Source organism: Bombus fervidus, chromosome 6 (assembly GCF_041682495.2).
Source record: "Bombus fervidus isolate BK054 chromosome 6, iyBomFerv1, whole genome shotgun sequence".
In the NCBI taxonomy this organism is placed as follows: domain Eukaryota; kingdom Metazoa; phylum Arthropoda; class Insecta; order Hymenoptera; family Apidae; genus Bombus; species Bombus fervidus.
In genome coordinates, this window is record NC_091522.1 from 18,693,822 (window position 1) to 18,713,967 (window position 20,146).

The 20,146-nt window shown below is 31.2% G+C and overlaps 1 protein-coding gene across 4 annotated transcripts; it reads left to right on the forward strand.

The window, feature by feature from the left end:
• Positions 1 to 550: 550 nt before the first annotated feature.
• LOC139988175 (hrp65 protein) lies at positions 551 to 18,364 on the forward strand. 4 transcript variants are annotated; one of them, XR_011800047.1, is made up of 12 exons: positions 551 to 863; positions 4,004 to 4,183; positions 4,897 to 5,115; positions 5,321 to 5,634; positions 5,891 to 6,186; positions 6,324 to 6,514; positions 7,177 to 7,273; positions 7,501 to 7,520; positions 10,506 to 16,349; positions 17,617 to 17,674; positions 17,919 to 18,023; positions 18,242 to 18,364. XR_011800047.1 is itself a non-coding variant. In XM_072005281.1 (9 exons), the coding sequence occupies exons 1-9, from the start codon at positions 669 to 671 to the stop codon at positions 10,722 to 10,724; spliced, it is 1,731 nt and encodes a 576-aa protein (XP_071861382.1). In that variant the 5' UTR covers positions 551 to 668; the 3' UTR covers positions 10,725 to 16,747. The 4 variants fall into 4 exon arrangements, 1 of the variants encoding a protein (XP_071861382.1); XR_011800048.1 differs by having other exon boundaries at positions 17,919 to 18,019; positions 18,239 to 18,364; XR_011800049.1 differs by lacking the exon at positions 10,506 to 16,349 and having other exon boundaries at positions 552 to 863.
• Positions 18,365 to 20,146: the final 1,782 nt, after the last annotated feature.

Genomic DNA, 20,146 nt, shown 5'->3' on the forward strand with positions numbered 1-20,146 from the left:
ATATACCTATACATAGATTGAATTTTACTTTATATTACTTTGCGTCATAAAAATAAGAAATCATTTGTTTTTATAACAGAACAAAAGGTTGTACATAATATCTCTTTCTAATTGTTAAAAAATATATACGTGATTCGGAATGACTTCTTCGTTTAGTAGTATGCGGATACCCGAGATTACGCAGTTGGATGGGCTTGGAAAATGTTGGAAAATACGTACTATTTTAAAATATATAGCTGTAATTAATATCACAAAACATATAATCATACGAAGCATAAAATATATTTTAATATAGTATTAGCAGATGAAAATAAATATTACAGATATTAGTCTAGATTCACAAAATCTAGAATTAAAATGGTACTTCCGGTTAATTTTATTCGTTAACAATGACGACATTGCATCTGTTTGAATTAACCAATCAAATGCGATCCCTATTAATAAAACAACCAATCGTGTTCTCAGAGAAATATACCCATAATGCACCGGAGATGGAGGTACGTAGTGGGACAGTTCCTCTAGTAGATCTCCAATTTTGCTTCTTCGTTCACTTCGTTGTCGGACGCCATAATCAACGCCTCGTTTCGCAGAGAAGTGGAAAGTAAATCGAACTTTTTTGCGAAAAACCCAGTCTTTAACAATTACTGCTTGAAACATTTGAGCGAACGATGGCAGGAGCCGAATCACCTAAATTAAAACAGGAATCGCAGAATGCATCTACAGAGAATAGTAATGAAAATCCGCGAGAACGGAATCCTCCTGGTGGCGGTAACCGCGGTCCTCGTGGCCGAAAAGGAGGAACACGTTTTTCTGGTGGACGTGGCGGCGGAATGGGTGGAGGGAACAGAAATAACGATGGACCGGTAAGAATTTCATATAATTCTTTTACATACGTGTGTGTGTATATATATATATTTTTTTTTTTTTTTTTTGAGACTATATTCGTTATTCCTACTGCCATATTTGCTATAAATTGATGCGTAATATTTCCACCGGTTTCAAACTTGTGCCCTTTCGATTTATTAAATGCCATTATTTCTAAATATAATTTTGATTTGTGTTATATACACACCAATTTATTATAGTGTTGCAACTAAAATAATGTTAGTCTTTTTTATGATGCATACTACTATTTAATTAACTGTATTTTAATTACATTAACATTTATGTATACCGTTACTGTAGGCAAATATTTAAATAAAATTTACAAGTACTCGAGAAGTTATATTAATATTTATCAAATTGGAATATTAGATACATCGAAGAAGAAACGCTGATAAAGTAAACTGAGATTTTTAGTTCTATTATTCTGTAAACTCGGTATAAAATACACTATAGTCGATAATTTTATTGCTGTGAGTACAATCGGTAAACGCTGTTGTTTACCAGTGTTTCTGTATGTAAGAAACGATTATAATATATTGATTCTTCAATCAGAGTAGTTACAAAATGGCGTGTTCGAAAATTGAAATGGCAGTTAAGTGTATCGTAGGCCTTCACAACACGTGGTTAAAAAATTTTTGTTCTCCTATAAATAATATAATATATTTTATTAATGTATTTGTAGCGATCTAAATGTAAATTTTCTAGATTTTAAATGAGAATTTGGAATTTCAAAATTATTAGAAACTTGAATTAATTTAGTTTTAGGTAATAATAATAATAATTTGTAAAATTCATAACGTCAGATATCATTTTAATATTTATTAACATTTATGAGATTTAAATAAATATTTCGAAAAATTGCTACGCAAAATGGCCGATTTCTAAGACCTCGAATGTCCATAATTTTGGCGAAGATTGTGATTAACTTTTGGTATTTTATCTTTGGACGTAAACTTTTTATAATCAACAGGTTGTACATTTTAACGTAGCCTTTCGAAAAACTATGTTATAAACGTTACACACTGTCGATTAATCGTCAGCAACCAGATCTTTAGCAACCGCTGTATTCGAGAAAATAAATTAAATGTACGCGTTCACGTGCCAAGCAACTCTTTTGAAAACCATATACAGACGGACTATTCATAATTGTAACAATTTCCTCGATATCTATTCCATTCGATGGTTCCTACGATACCGATCGAGTCGCCGAGTTTGCTTGCCTGATCTTGTCGACTTTTAGTCCCTCAGCGACTTGTCGACTGTGTGCGTAACGGCTTTTATAATGTTGCAAAGTTGAAATACTAGGTCAACAAATTGACTGTGTTTGATTACCCGATTGGTGGAGAGAGGTCCCGGTTCGGGCCAGGAGAAGTCGAGCGGACGTGTGCGATGCACATGTACACTAGGATTGCCGCCCTTATTTTTCAATTCCGATATTTCTCGTTACACTTTCCAAAATTGTAAAACAGTGCTCTACACGATGTGATTTGCCACGAGACGATCTCGTACGATGCGTGCTTGTTTTTATGAAACCTACTTATAATTGCCAGTATTGGCATCTTCCAAGTAATATCTATCATTTCTCTGCGAAGAAAGTTACAGTTGTTTAGTTATAGCAGTAGATATGTGTAACGAAGGGCAAAAATATCACGTAAAAAAAGAAAACGGTCTCAAAGAATTTGGTACATGCAGTGACTTTATTATCGTGCAATCTGGAACAATTGTCTTTGTTACGCTCGAATTTGAAATACGGTGTATCCAAATATTTGTTGTATATTGTTGTTACTATGAAACATTCAATAACTATCCCTCTCTAGAAGTATATTTAGTACTATAATATTAAAAAATTAATCCCTTTATAAAATGCATTTTCAAATTTCGATAATATACAAATTTAATTCGTATACTTTCTATAAAATGAATATACAGGAGGTTACTACATCGAATGAAGTTTATTGCAAATAAATTCGCTAGAAATATTATTTTTTCACGGGAAAATTATGTTTTTGAAATTTGCATATAGACAAAGATTTTGTACATATTCGTTGAGTACTTGGTTACATAAAAAGACTAAGTATCGAAGACTGAATAATGAACGTAATACGTACGTACAATCAGTTTCAAACACAATCTCGGATCGAATCACGACCAAATATATGGGTATCATGGAAGCTCGGCCGAGCCCGCTCGCCTAACCTCTTCTCGCCTGATCCGAGATAAGTCTGACTACCCGAAAATACGAACGTGTCGGGTGCCCCGTCCGAATTTACCCGATTTCTTCTGGCCCGACTCGACACATTCGAATTTCCGCATACTCCGATCGTACTTTACGAGAAGATTGTATCGTATTATATAGAAATTTCTCATGTTTGTGGACCATCCAAGACCAAATCCTAAACGGATCTGTATTTATGGCAATCAGCCAACATTCTTCCCTCTTCAATACACATATTTGCCGCTATACCTAAGCAATTGTTACTTTTCGTATAGAAACGATATATTTCATTGCTTGGAAGCAGTCTCCATACTGTCAATTATAATGTCTCATCGTGTAGGGCCCGATTCACGCTTAATTCAAATATCTATATCTGACGAATGTCGATTATAATTAACTAGTAACAAAAGGGTTCAAGTGGATCTTGTATTAACCCTTTGCGGACGGGACGATTCGAAGTCAACCGTACCGTCGTAGGGCCTGAACTGTGTTGCCGCGATAGTTATTTCAAATTGCCAGTGCACATTTCTGCTTAGACGCGTTTTTCGTTCATAGATGTTAAATTCTAGACATATGTACGTGCACAGATCCTCCACAGGATAAATAAAATGACACACATACGAATCCTTTGGTTCTATCAGTTGTTTTCGCCAAACGCATATATCAGTTCTTCGGCCAAATTGATGATTTAAGCAGAACGCGTAATATATGCGGCGATAGGTTGCAAAGGGTTAATCGTCAGATCACTTTTATATAGGTGTACCTCTTTGTCCATCTATGATATAACCTGTTATTTTTTAATAGAAAACGAAAATGTCAGTTATGAAAGATAATAATAATAAACATGTCAGAAATTATAAATATGTATATAATAAACGTGCTTGAATTTCATAAATGTTACAGATGAAAATGAACGATCCTATGGATGGTGGTATGGACAATACCATAAACGAAGGAATAGGCGGAAGTATGGGAGGAGGTATGGGAGGAGGTATGGGTATTGGACGTGGCGGTGGAATGCTGCGTGGTGGTAGAGGTGGCCGTGGAGGGGGTGATAGAAACATGGGAAATCGATCACAAGATGTAAGTATAAATTAAAGAAATTATATGTACGCACTAATTTTTCAATTAACGCGGAGTATGCGTTCTATACGTGGATTCCTTACGCAGATAAAAATTACTACAAAAGAATTATTTATAGAGAAAATCAATATAAGTTATAAAATTATTTATTTCATAGTTCTATGAAAAAGGATAATAATGAAAGCAATTACAGAACCAAAAGAAATTTTATTGCTCGTTGTTGTCAGTACCGTAGCTCAAAATAGTATCTCTCTCTTTTCTCTTTTAATTAACACGAAATCAATATTCTTGCTACTTGCAAAAACGCGTTTAACGCATCCAAGGCACCACAAGACGCGAACGTATGCATTTCCCGATTTCCTATTTTCTTGCGGATGATGCCTGAATAAGTGAGATACGTGTTATAGTAAAATCGATTTCTGCCATCAGAGGAGGCCCTCTTCGATTTTTGTCTGCCACATTGAATGTGTTAATATAATACGCGTAAGTTAAGCAGAAAAGATTTGAATTATATAATAATTAGCTAATCAAGCGAGAATTTATGTATTATGTATACTAATATACAATAAAAAAATGTTTTCTGGTGTAAAATGAAATTACAATCGTAAACTAACATAAAACAGATCAGTATCAATCGAGAAATCAATGTGTACATATTAATACATAATACCTTTTTATAATCTTATTAATATTGCTTTTATTTTCGTGATCAGGATCGTTTAATGGAACGGATTATGGCTATTAGTGGTCCTACGCATGATCTACCTCCCCCAGAAACCATGGAAAAGAAATTCAGTGGTCGTAATCGTCTGTATATTGGAAACTTGTCAAATGATGTTACAGAAGAGGAAATTCAACAGATCTTTCAACAATATGGTGAAATATCCGAACTTTTTGTAAATAAAGAGAAAAACTTTGCATTTCTTAGGATGGTAAGTTCAATACTTTTTCTCTCTCCCCCCCTTTTTTTTGTAATGTTTACATAAAAAATGATTAAAATAATTACCGTTTGAAAGAAAATGATAAGATTTTGGCTGCTATCTTATACTATATGATGCGTTGTTATATATATATATATGTATATATGCATTTGTACATATGGCATTAAACTATAACTTAATGTTTTTTATCTTATAGGATTATAGGGTAAATGCTGAGAAGGCAAAACACGAGTTAGATGGAAAAAATGTATTTACTAATAGTAAAGGACGTGCACTTAAAGTTCGTTTTGCTCCACATTCTTCGACAGTTAAAGTTAAAAATCTCACACCTTGGATTACGAATGAATTGCTTGAGAGGGCATTCAGTGTCTTTGGTGAAATTGAACGGGCGATAGTTATAGCGGATGACAAGGGAAAATCTACTGGAGAGGGAATTGTAGAATTCTGCAGAAAACCGTCAGCCCAACTTGCTTTACGAAAGTGCACAGAAGGATGCTACTTTTTAACCGCGTACGTTTTTACTATAAATAAAAATGTTGTTTACCCCAAAGCCACGCTTGTTTGACGTATTTAATTTATCTACAAGTGCCTAAAAATTAATCATAACGGGGGAAAGAAAAATAGTTCCAAAAGGAAGCATGATACACTAGATGTTCGTATTGTATTGTGTGCCGTAAATTGGAACACAAAACATTATTTTAAACATAATTTTATTGAAACAAAGAGAGAGAACTTTGAAAATTTACATTAAATACTTATATTATAGGTCTCTACGTCCTGTAGTTGTTAAACCATTTGAATTACTGGATGACATTGATGGTTATTCAGACAAAAATCTACCTCGGAAAAATCAGGAATTTTTTACAGCTCGCGATATTGGTCCAAGGTTTGCAAAGATAGGAAGTTTTGAATACGAATATGGAACGAGATGGAAACAGCTGCACGAATTATATGAACAGAAAGAAGAAGCACTAAAAAGAGAAATGGCAATGGAGGAAGAAAAATTGGAAGCTCAAATGGAATTTGCACGATATGAACACGAAACTGAATTGTTGAGAGAACGTAAGTATTTTAACATCATTAAAAGATATTGCTTTAATATATATATATATATATATATATATATACACACACATCGCACAAGCAATGTAAGTGTAATAAATGTGGAAATCAATAAATTGATTTTCCTTAATTGATAGAATTGCGTATGCGCGAGGCCGATCGTGAGAGACAAAAGCGAGAATGGGAAATGAAAGAAAGACAGGCTGAAGAACAAAGAACGCGCGAAGAAGAACTACGAAGGAGACAACAAGAAGAAATGGCAATGCGTATTAGAAGACAAGAAGAGGAGCTACATCGTCGTCAACAAGAGAATAATTTATTCATGCAGGTAATTACTTGGCAACATTAACAGAAAACTAAATTCATTGGAATTACAGAAAGTTTCTATGATAATAGGTTGAAATTTTAACATCTTTATACTACAGGGATGACAATATAGATCAGTAACATGTATTTATTAGAAACATGTATTTAAAAAACTACATGTGGAGGTTACGTAAAAGATATTTATTTTTTATGCGTTTGCGAAAACGTGTCTTTTATTTATTATTAACACTTTACCGACCGCTAACGATTCAACAGCATACGCACGTCCGATCGACATCTCAGACGCAGATTCGGCTCTGTTTCGGTTTAGACTCTCCAATACCATTCTTTTCGTTCATCGTGAACGGTAAGTTTTTCAAATTGGTATAAAACTGTGGGAGCATACAAAGCAACGCGACTGATGCAACTGAGCACAAGGTGCCTTAGTACTAAATAACAAATTACTGTTCGAATAACGAGGAAGATTGTCGGCGAAAAAATCCGATTAATAGGCTATCGGTCGGTAAAGTGTTAACATTTTTTTTTATCATTATCATAATGATAGAAATAGGATAGTAGCACTACTACTTATAATGTTTATGTGTCAGAATATTTGCATCTTTTTGTTTTGTTTTTTTTTTTTTTTATACTAACGCTCGCGCTTATGTCCCTCTTATATTTAAGGAGCAAACAATGAGAGGAGGTGGAGGAGGCGGGATGGGAGGAAAAAATTATGATTCCGTTGGTAATAATGACCGCGATGGATATGGACAGCCAGATGGTAAGTTTCTTAAGTTGTTGAAATGTTATTTTTCATAAACTTCAATATTTCTCTAGCATATAATGCGCGTATTTATTTACTAGTATATTTGAATTCAATTAGTTCTCCTTGAAATAGAAATTTATATTTTATACTGATCGTTATTATTACATATAAAATTTTTACATGAAACATTCATTCAAAATTCTTCAGAACTATTTGTAATGGAAAACTTTACTTCGTTACAGGTGGAAGCAGCATGCCAGTGGTAATGTATCCCATTAAAGTATCATTCTACATATACATAAATATATATAAATATATATAAATATAAATATATATATATATTTATTTATTTATGTATATGTACATATTTTTTTTCACAAAGTATTTATTTTTTCTGAAACTTTTTCTTTGATATTTCATTTATGTATATTTCCATTTGGTGATATTACTAAACAAATTATTCCATCTATATATGAGAATCTTTTGTTAGAAATAATTGAACTGCCTTGCATGGTAAAATCGCGAGTATTATTAGTGAACACTTGCGAAAAACATAAGTGAAAGAACTTTACGAATATTCCTATAAAGCATGCTTTCCAATATAGCAGGGTTCTAATGTCTGCAACAATGGCAATAGTATTAAAATCAGTCTAATATCGAATATATATATATCGTACAATAATAACTTTTAATTAGTTTATTATAACATGTGGAGGTGTCAATGGGCCTTAACATTAAATTTTCTACTTAAAAGGAGATCATTTGTTGTAGCGTGAATAGATACAGAATTTTAAATTAATTTATTCGGTCTTCATAGAACCGAAGTATTGTTTTGTGAGGTAAAATAAGTACAATACTTGTCATATCTTATATTTGAAACCTTTTATCTACGTTCACATAACACCGCTGTAATCTTTGTTAAATATTCTTCACTTGTATTACAAACGCATGTGATATGGTTTCTATTATTGTCTACTACAAACGTTTACTGAAACATGGGACATTTTTTGTTTTTTAAACGTAGTTCTACTCGTAAAAATGTATATGATTCTATGCCGATAAAAATATTTTAAAGCATTTATTGTTGGTTGGAAGGTTTTATCATGCTGACATTTATAAATATTCAAAGTTATGAAATTAACAGAGGATATTTAATGGCAAATGTGCGAAATTTTGGAGAAATGTTAGGAAATTTTTATTAACCTATTATAAATAATGCGAGATATAAAGGTTGTATAGGTAGGTAAAGGTTTTACTGGACGGGCTCATCTCGCCATACCTAAATTTTTAATTTTTTAACTACACTGTGAGATCAGTAGATTTAAGCAGCAATCGCTTATCTTTATCTATACCATACATGACTAATTCTTTTAAACATCTTCGTTTCTATCTGTAGGACGTGAATTTTATTGTTAACGATAATACTTTTATAAGCATTTGAGGGAATCTGCTTTTTTCAGTTTATACTGGTAATAAGCTTTGGGTTAATGTGTTCTACGTATTCAATTCGAATATATTCTTCATAAACAGGGCTTTGGAATTCATAAGTACCGAATCTAGGAATACTTTTTAAACATTCATCAGTAAAATTGAAACTAAAACCGAATTAATATTTCGTGCCTCATTGGCTTCTCCATATGCTTGCAGACAGGAGGCTCTGTTCTTCTATTTTCTCTAGTTACATTAAGAATTAGGTATTAGGTATGCTTACATACTATGGAACTAGCATCGTTCAACGTATAATTCTGGACATTAGAATTAAATTGAATATTTCCTCGCTTAAATAGTTCCATAGTAATAATTTGATATTTATTAACCAACAAATGCCCAACTACATTGAGTGTTGATTAAACATAATTAGCTGTATTCAGAAATTATTTTTATTTAAATATACACACATACATTTATTTAGAGATATTTACTTGAAGATTAAGTGTAATTTAAACATAGTTTCCGAGTACAGCAATATCAATTTTGATTTACAATAAGTAAAGGAGCTTAAAACAATCTTTATGCTTCATTTATCTAAAGGAACATAATTTTGAGTTTTTATTGTTATATTAATCTTTATGAATTTTTCTTTTTATATTCCAAACTACATATTTTGTGAACTATTTATTACATACATACATGCACGATTCTGTAGTATAAATATTGTATAAAGTTTGCTTAGAGATCTTGATCACATCTCTTTGTCACTTATACCAATATTTAAGCTTCGGAGTTGTGTAAAATTAATTCAATATTAATCGTTACAACATTATAGCTAAAAATACACACTATTGATGGTAACTGATATGCCGAGATTCTTCTTGTTGGTACAATAGAACGGTTATATTTTTGAAAGTCGTATATAACTACGTGTTGGGTACTTAAATTAAGGATCTCGTATGCGTTTCTACCCTTTAAAACGCCTAATGTTCTATATATGAATATTTATCGTGCGTTTAACATTATTTAACGAGGACTTGATACCGAATTTGACATATCTATTGTGTAAATTAACATTTTTTAACAATTTTAGAGAAATTTCTCTAGTGGTATGGAATAATATGATGGCGTATATTCTTTCAGTTAAATTACATCCGTAGGAATCTAGTGATACATCTATACTTCTACTTTAATCCCGAAAGTTCTAAACCTACAATTTTATGACTCGAATACAATCTTAAAATATGATTTATAAAGTTAAGGGTGCATTTAAATGAACAGACTTATGCAAAATATTGTAGACGAAGAAATACATTCTAAGGATATTCTAACCTATTTCACCAGACTTGTGTGCACTGACTTAGACGGGTAACCATTGTCGATCGTATGTTGGGCATTTGCTTGGTTTAATAAGGCTAATCGATGTTGAGAAAACGGCATACTCTGAAAGCAGTGTAACTATTCGTATCTATGATTTGTTCTAGCGCGTGTATTATTCACGCATTCCATTCTACTAATGTTGTACGTACAAACAACATCTAACATTGTGTTTTCCCCTTTCTTTTCTATGTGATTTGACGAAAATTGACGATGACCTGTGCTGCTGTCAAACATGGATGGTCGCCCTGAACCGTGAAATGTATTTATGGTACATCCAAAATCTACAAAACACCGTTATTCACCGTATTAAACAAAAATCGTTGGCATTCATTTCGGTGATATCGGCTCATAACTTTCGACTACTTGGTCCTTAAAATATTTTGTTTTTACTTTACGCGTAATAATTAAATTCACCTTTCTCTGTAATGATGATTAGGATCCAAAGTCTTTCATGGATGCTTATAATAGTATGGATCGTGGTAGCCGTGGGGGTTACAATGACGATCGTAGTCAAATAATGGATTTGATGGATATGAGGGTCGATATGGGTAATATGGGTGGTGGTCGTGGAGGTAGTGGTGGTAGTGGACGTTGGCAAGGTGGAAGTGATCGTAATCGTCAGGATGACTATCCCAATAAAAGAAGACGCTATTAAAAATTGTTGCGTTATTAACATAACTTCCTTTTTCTAATCGATCGAGAAGAATCGATAGTGTTCGCATTGTAGTCATTTTTTCCAACAAAATTTGTTATCGATCATCTTTCACGTTTTCTATCATGGCACAGTGTTTCGAGTATATGGGCGTTCAGGGAAAAAATCATAACATTGTATCTGTACACAATTTTTTCTTCAATTCACTTTTTGGTTTTAAATTTGACTTTCATTCTTTGTTAAAACGTAAATACTGCGATTATATTCATTCAGGGCCAGATTCACACACACACGTGTGCTTGCATCATGACAGATGAATCATTTGTTGTTATTAAATATCGCCTTATACGTGTAGTTCAATATTTCCTTAATTTTATTATATCATTTTCTGTGTTTTGACACACTTGTATCATAGTTTATGATAAGTAAATTGTACAAATTTGTATTACAGTTTTCCCTAGAGCTTTTGCGACTATGACGTTTCCGTATATATCTTATTTCATTATGTCTAACTACCATAGCTTCTTTAGACAACGTTTTGATAAATATTATTGCGCGTGTAATAATATTTATTCCGTAAATTAATAATTTATATAAAGAAATATTATGCCATTCATAAATAGAGAGATGTATCGTTATTGTTCTTTGTAACGGTATTTAAGAATCATTTCGTGTTCTTATCTGAATTTGTTTTCTAAGAAGATAGAAATTACAAGATATATAATACTATCAAATTTGTATTATGACTATATCGATGATACTGTACAGAAGCAATACGATAACTATAGCAAACAAAAAAAAAAAAAATTTAAAGAAAAATAAACATTATCTATATAATGAAGGATTACGAATGTTTAATGGGTCATATAGCATTGCGTTAACACTCGAGTGTGCCACCTTTTCTATTTTGAACAAATTTTAGACAATTGAAAATTTGATTTTAATATAAAATTTATTACTATTCTTTCTCAACGTATTTCATTCATTAAAAATGTTAAGATTATTTGTTATTATTGAAATTACTCTTGAATTATTATTATTGAAATTACTCTCGCTAGTTTCAAAGGTGATAGGATATTGAATCTTAAGAAAAATCAGATTAAATATGCAAATGCTCTGATTTTTGTGACGTGAAACTTTATACCTCAATTTTATCAACAAATTGATATATTGAAAAAAGTCATCAATATTGTAAATTACATTTCGTTATTAACATTTCAAGATAGAACTATCTCTGGTTCTTAATCTTTTTTTCTTTTCCTCTCTCTCTTTTCTTTTTCTCTCTTTTTTTTCTTCTTATTTCTCTCTTTCTTTTCTTTTTCTCTTTTTTTTTTTTTTTTTTTTTTTTTTTTTGTCCATTGATCGAAATGCTGTGCATAGAGGCGAAACAATATTAACCAGAACGAATAGGCAACAATGAGAGAAAGGGTGATATGTAATGATTGAGAGAGTGTGCTTTTATATTTTTCAATGTGGATCGGATTTCGTGATATCGCGAATTATTTTATTCATGAGGCATTACTTCAAAAAATTTCAAGGGAGTACCCTATCTTGTGAGCCTAGAAAACAGATAAATTAAGACTTTCCTTCTCAGGGTAATTATTGTGTGAAATATCGGGATTTTCTTTCAGAGAACGTTGGGCGGCAACGTTTTATATTCTGTTTCATCTATTGTCTAAAATTACAAAACGGCGGAGTTATGCAACATTATCTATTGTCGTGTTTAACAAAACCTTGGAATCTGGTATCAGAAGTGACTGGAATGTAAAACAAGGAAAATTTCCATATCAACTTAAACGAAAACAAACTATCTATAACATAGGTCACTATCTATTAGGTAACTTTCAGTAATATACAAATGATGGTATTTGAAAGGAAATGGATTTTCACCCAATAAAGTTAACTTCTGTAAAAATTGAACGAATTTAAATATCAGAGAAGATCGTACGCTATGCATTTTACGCAATCTTATAAGACGTACAAATTTATAGTTAGTCGAATATAGTTAGTTCTTGATATCTACATTGGGGTCTCACGTGAAAACGATGTTTTCAAGGAAAGCTTGGTCATAGCCATTTAAGCCAATATTTTAACGAAATAAAACAAAGTTTTTAAGAATTTATTCTTAGCTCGCAGTTCTCTAACTGCATAACAGAATTCTCCTGGTTCGGAAACTTTCATCGGCTTATTTCAAAACTACTCTTAGTAATTATGTAATTTCTTTGGACTTTTATCGTGTTCTTGAATTTTCGCGCGTTTAGGCGTCGTTTGTTTACTTTAGAAAAATTGCTTGCACTACTTCCAATAACCGGTTTCATAAATTGCTTCGTTAATGATATTGTTTTATACCCACTGTTGAGAATACTAACAGCAACGAAATCTGCAATTTTTCTCATCACCATTTAACATTTTCTTATTACAGATTATTATCTTCGGGACAATTGTCCAAATTACAGAATTTACACTCACTCTCTTATTGTTTTGCGTGAATCACTCCATATCGTTTTAACGGATTATTTGAGCTGATACGGTTTCCTAACGTTACTTCAGTAAACAAAAAATTGAAGTTTCATCGATATTGAAAAATTAACCGAAATTTCTGTTTCACAAACGTTATATCAGATCTTCTTCCCATCTGACGCCAATATACAGTGATTTTTGGTGCCGTAACTTCGCCAATTTTCGAATTTCAAAAAATCCAATTGCAATTATTCCATGAAATGTTGAAAATATCTTCGAAACCGACAAGGTTAGGGGTACTCCCTTCCAAATATAAATTTACGAATGCGTGTTAAATACATGGGAAGCCCTTTTAAAAAGGATTTAATAGTACTTTTCAATTTGATATATCAACAAATTGTAAATATTTTAACAGGCATACTTTTGAGCCATCGAAAATGCAAAACATCAAGGTACTGTTAAAACATTGACTATTAACGTGATAATATCATTTTCAAGGATAAAGAAACGATTTGAACTGTACGCCTCGTAATCCCCCATAAGACTGTTTCTAAAGATGAGAATCGCGCATATAATGGGAAAACTGAATTTAAATTTGCGGTGTCGCTATAACATACAATAATGTAGACAAACGTATAATATTCACTGTCAATTAGTACTTTCAATAAAATAATCATCTCATAGGAGTTTCTCTTGATGAAACGATATGTAAATATTAAAAGTAATATATAGTATATTACTTTTTATTGCTATTGTATTGTCATACTATAATACTATTCATAGTTCATTATTTCATTTGATTCGGTAGTTTTTCAGGGTGAAAGTATATATACATTGGCCGTACCTTTAGCTTTGTTCTTTACGATTAAAAAGTTAGTTCGTAAGTAAAAAGTGCGTTTAGTATTGATTGAAATCAATATCGGTCATTTGATAACCTATCTTTCTAATAACGAGTAAAATTTCTTATATACGTGTCTGTGTCGAAGTTAGTTTTACCCTGTGCATTATGCATATTCATACGTACGTGTGTTTATGTTAACGATGATGTAAATGTCGCCACGAGAAAGAGGTATATGCAATATCTCTGCATTACTCGAAGCTTTATAAAAGTAATTATATTAGAATAAGACGTATATCTCAGCAGCCAGTAATCAATCTGCGCTCTTGTGCTATTCAAATTTTGTGAAGGAACATAATTGACAGAAAGTAATTTTATGAATAAAGGTTTACATTATATATGCATACATAGGAATATACAACTAACGTTTATTTAATTACTAATCTTCTTCGTTAAAATTTCGCGAATATCGCGTTTATTTGATAGATTATTATTGTGAAAATACGCTACATCTTTGTTTCCAATACTGAGTTATACTCAGTGGACGCTTATTACGAAATAGAATCTTAAATATGTCATACAAACTTATATCATAGGGATATACAACTTATCTCTATAAATTATAAGAGGAAATTAAATATGAACACTCCATATAAGTTATAATTTGTATGTCTGCAACTTTGAATAACACTACTGCAATGATGATTTTATATTACATTGTTACATATTTATATTTTCTAACATTTTTTTCTATAATTTAAAAAAACGTTCATACCACGATGGGTTGATATTTATGGAGAACTACGGATCGAAACAAGTACCAGAATACTTGACAAATAGATTTTTATAAGAATCCGAAGAGTAATTGTACGACAGATATTCTTCTTCTTATAGAAATATACGAAGGAAGTGTGTTCGGAGGTTAAGCATATTTTACTATTAAACCACTAATCATCATCATCGCTTATAGGTGAATATTAAGCGGAGATATTTCGATAATGGTATATTTATTAAACTGTTCTAACTTGTGTGTGAGCTATGAATTTCCTAAAAAGAGAATAGGGATATTATAGTTGAAACAGAAAATGATAGTAACAGCAGTATTATGTTCTATCTTAAATGCTGATATATAATACTATTAAAATATATTTCTTTTTATAAACTTTTAAGGATTCATCCGAGATAAATTTCAATCGTTAAAAAGTAGTAGACTTCCTTTTTTAAAAGTGTTTGCAGTACATTTCCCACATTTTGGGAGTAAATTAAAATTTTTATATTGACGTTCTACACAAAAGTAAGCATAATATAATATAATATAATATAATGTAATTAAGTATAATTAGAAGTATTTGCTTGGAGAAAACTAAAAAGTTATGGTGAAAAAGTAATATTATCTGGTCTACTTTTATTACAAGTTTATTATTTCCAAATATATCACCGCATTTCTTTCAGGAAACCTTCGGCATATAATGGACATCACACATTTTATTTCTATAAAGATTTCGATAATGTGATAATTTTTAACAATGAACAAATTCTTGGAGGAATGTATATTTTCATGAAATTCATTTTAAATCATTCTTCATTACTCTTTACCCATATTTTGTGTCTCTCTGTAAAATCTTACCCCTAGAATGTCATTATTACGTGATTCCTCATTGAAGAATTTCCAAATATGACTTCGTTTAATTTTATTGTATTCTCGTATTATAATAATCACTACTTTATAGACGGTGCATTACAATTATGTAATACAAATTCATCTATTACATATCCTTGAATAAAATCTCCTGTATTTTCTGAACGAAAGTGGACATTTACAGTGAGATTTGGCGAAAAATATAGCTATTTAACGAGCATGTTCTTAACATATCTGCATTACATAATTTATACATTATATAAACACATGATGAGATGTGTATACATAAGAGGCCTTAATGAACGAGAATCTTTGCTACTTTAAACACACCACTAAACTGATTATGAAAAAAAAAAAAAAAAGGATATGGTCCGACTACTATAACTTTATTTGAGAATTTTTCTGGGAATGCCTATACACATTACATGGCAAATATTGTCATTATCGAATAAGTGTCTAGATGATAATATGAATTATATGAAAATAAGTATTTCTTGCGATCAAAGTTATCCAATTTCTTTATCGAAGGAAACTATTATGTGCAAGCAATACGCATTTGTTTGAAATTCCTAATAATGCGCGATATAAACTGACTGTTGTTAATCAAGAATCTCTTAACGGAGGAGAGTCTGCAATCACAAGATAGGCTTACATACTTGAAACTACTAGTCAGTGAAACTACTGGTACGAGGTGAGTAGACTTTGTAAAACTGTTATTATGCGTACTTCTATTTTAATCTTCGGGTGGGACATTTATATGAGTATATGGTAAAGATTATGAAATAGTATAAATAGCACATAACATAAATGTTACATATATTTCATCATTTTGATCTTTATTTACTTAATATTGAATACATAAATTATATTTCAGCAATTAAGGAGCTCCATATTTTTGGACAAGTCCAATAATTTGTAATCTTTACCAGCGAAATTGAACTTATAACGTTATCCAAAATTAGCAAACAAATAGGAAATTACGATATAGAATGGTTTATTTGGTTAATTGTATGTATTCAATATACCATTGACTTCGTATTCAACCAAGCTAACTCTTATGAAAATCTAATCGTTTTATTATATGATTTTTATAAAAACCTAATAATACTTGTGTACAAATTTACCAGCCTAGTCCGTGTTTTTACCTATGACAACCAAAATATTCTTGTATACCAACTTTAGCAAAGGTTGTCTGGGTTCATTATTGAAATCTAGGCTGATATATCTAATTGTTACTTGAACAACAAAACTGTAATAATATCGTATTGGCTATACTTATTCCTTGGGTGGTAAATATATATACATATATATATATATATACACACACACACACATAGGCCACGCCACTTTATCAAATATACTATACATATAATTTATGCATTTTTAGTGCTATCAAATATTATTTAAAAAGGTTAGATATTCTAATGTTTAAAATCTAAAACTATATATAGTTATACCTATAAAAAATTTCCGTCTGTAAGACCTATGCAGTCTATACTATTTCTATGTTTTAAAAATTGTTAATTTTTATTTATTTGCAAATTTACATGTTTTACACTGTATAAAACTGCATGTAAAACGACATTATATTTTTAATGTATTTTCTCGAAATAATTAACAAATACAAGTTGAATTATAAGTAATTACTTTTTAACATGAATTTTTGCTCACACAATTTTAATTATCGGAGGGGTGAAAAATGTTTCATGTCGTGTAAGAGTTCATATTTGTATGGAAGGTATATTATTATACTTCACAAGATATATATATATACTCTTGAAGTTTAAGATGTGGAAGTAATCTCTGTGAACAATCGCTTCATTGATTGTAACGATCTGTTAATCGTTAACTTCAAATGTAATTTGTATACAAAAAGTATTAATTCATTACATACTGTATTAAAACTTTTAATATATTATTTTTATGTAAAATATTTATGTTAGTATTTATGTTTACAGATACTAATAGCAGTTGCTAGCTGAAGGAACGAATAAAACCGTATTGAAAAGTAAAAAGGTAAATTTACATAAAAACCATTATATACACCTTTAAGAATCAAACGAATAATTATATTATATTGGATTGGATTGTATTGTAATATGGAATAATGAGATTATATATGATATAATTATATCTAATTTTTTTCACTTATTCCAAATTTTTTAGAATTCTTTTTAATGCACTAATTATATAGAATTTAAGACAATTATACAAAGTACCACATTATCACTTTCTCTGATAATAGAATTTTCATTTACAGATTTGTACACTTCGCATTTAATTGCATCTATTTCACCATCCCGTATGTATTCAACATACAAACGCAAAATGTGTGCAAAAGAATGCGTGCGAAATCATAAGGTTTGTTTCAATGTTGTCTTGCTTTTCTTTGTCTATTGAGTTAAGATTAAATATCTTTTTGCAACATTCGTTTCTACGATGACAAATATGTGACTAATGAAAGATTTCAATGATTATGTCAACGTGTCCTGGGTGTATTGCTCCAAAATTTTCACTTGAATTAACATGTATATGCTCGTATAATATTAATACTAATAAAATACTTTTCTTTTTTTGCAGGAGAAAAATATACAGGCGTGTCGAAATTTACGTGTCAGAATTAATAACGCTAATCATATTACAAAAGTTTAGAAGGATTATGATTATATCAAATGTTGAATTAAAATAAGGCATATGTGATCATCATACAGTTTTGATTTAACTAATCATCTCTTTAAATATTTCTTCGTACTTAATGGACTAGATGAAACAAAAAATTAATTTTGTACCGCTATACGCACAGCAAGTCATCATTTTGGAATAGGAGTGTTTAAGGTAATACACATTTTTTAAAGTAATTATTTCGATGGTACATTAAACCTACAGATATTTAATTCCACATATTTCTTTTTCATTTTATATAACTTATTTTATGCAAAAATTTCTAAAATATAATGATGATTTTCTTTCGGGGCTGAGCATAATGACGAAGCTTCAAAAATCCAACGTGTACACTTTCACTGAGAAAAACAAAGATTCATATATATTCAAGTTTAGCACGTTCAATTGGTAATTGCACTTTTCTTTTCTTTTCTTTTTTTAGGACGTTAGAAGCTGCCATGGGGTGGAATTGTTTTAGTGATATATCATATTTTAAAAGGTGATTATTTATTCAGACAATAACAACTATCATGATTTTTACTATCAATTATACGAATGACAAAAAGAAATACTCATATATTTTAATCACATCATATCTGTATCGCTCAGTTAAATTATCAAAATGATTAATTGCCTAGAATGTATCCCCGTAAGCATACCGTTCGTAGACCGCGGATGCTTAAGTAGACAATACTTGTGTATGTTTTTATGTAAACTTATTATGATGAAATTTTGGCTAGAGTTCTGAATAAAAGATGACAATTATTGTTCGTATGTTATACTGAAACTTAATATATAAATAATAAAAGAAAATCATCTAAATACAATTTTCTAAGTAGTTTTCTTTTTTTCTTTTTATTGCAGTGTTCGATTCAAAATATCAAAATTATCAATTTTTGGGTCCTAAAATACAATTTGAAATTCCCGAGCTTTTTCCGTTCAATGTGAGCGGCGGCTACTCGAAAGATGGGACTCGGCAGTGTCGTCAAGAAAAGCAGCCTTTTTGTTGAGAGAGTTCGGATTGTAAAAGGTGAAAAGAAAGAATTAATTTACCGGTAACAAAAAAAAAAAAATTTATTTAACAAAACGTAAGCAATGAACAACTTGAACTTGACGGACGGAATCAAACAATTTTTGCATATATTGTTTGAGCCTGAGGATCTTTCGGTATCCTGGCTACATCCGAGTAACGTGGTCTACTGAATACGATTTTAGTCAATCTAACGGTCGAAGTGGATCCACGTTATCATCCCGGAAGTTCATTATAAATCTTTGTTTTTGTCTACTAATTTGGACCCATAAACTCGTTTGTTTCATGTACGTTCAAAGAGGTAAAAATGTAAGAGAAAGAAAGAAAAATGAAGTGTAAAAAGTAGAAAAATATACTTTCGAACCGCTAAACGACCCCCCCCTGGTCTAGTTATGAATAAACGTGGGTGGAGGTAGATTTGAGGAAAGGGTGTTGCGAGCGTCCGTGCTAGCTACTTCTCTCCCTGCGCTGGCTACTACAGTGAAGGTTGAAAGCTTGAGACGCGTGTTTAGAGAATGTCCTTGGAGTTTCCAAAAAAAAATGTTAAGGGAGCATTAAGTCAAAATATCAACCTGGTTTGTGATCTCTGCATACACTGATGATCTTCCTTCAGTTTGGTTGTCTTACGTATATGTTTGGAGTTGAGGGGTCGGGTTAGTTTTCAGTTGCTAGAAAGGTGGTATGATCGTGGGTGGTCGACCTTGTCCACCTGACGGAGGGTAATCGAGAACTAATCTAGGCTTCCGGGCGTTGCCGGACCCGCGCTCCCTCACTAGCGTGATAGGCTGCCTCAGTTG

Excerpts from the sequence above, each read along its gene's own strand:
- LOC139988175 (XM_072005281.1), top strand. The coding sequence starts at position 669 with ATGGCAGGAGCCGAATCACCTAAATTAAAACAGGAATCGCAGAATGCA. Across the intron at positions 5,116-5,320 it reads ACTTTGCATTTCTTAGGATG|GATTATAGGGTAAATGCTGA; the intron begins GTAAGTTCAATA and ends TTTATCTTATAG. Across the intron at positions 7,521-10,505 it reads GTGGAAGCAGCATGCCAGTG|GATCCAAAGTCTTTCATGGA; the intron begins GTAATGTATCCC and ends AATGATGATTAG.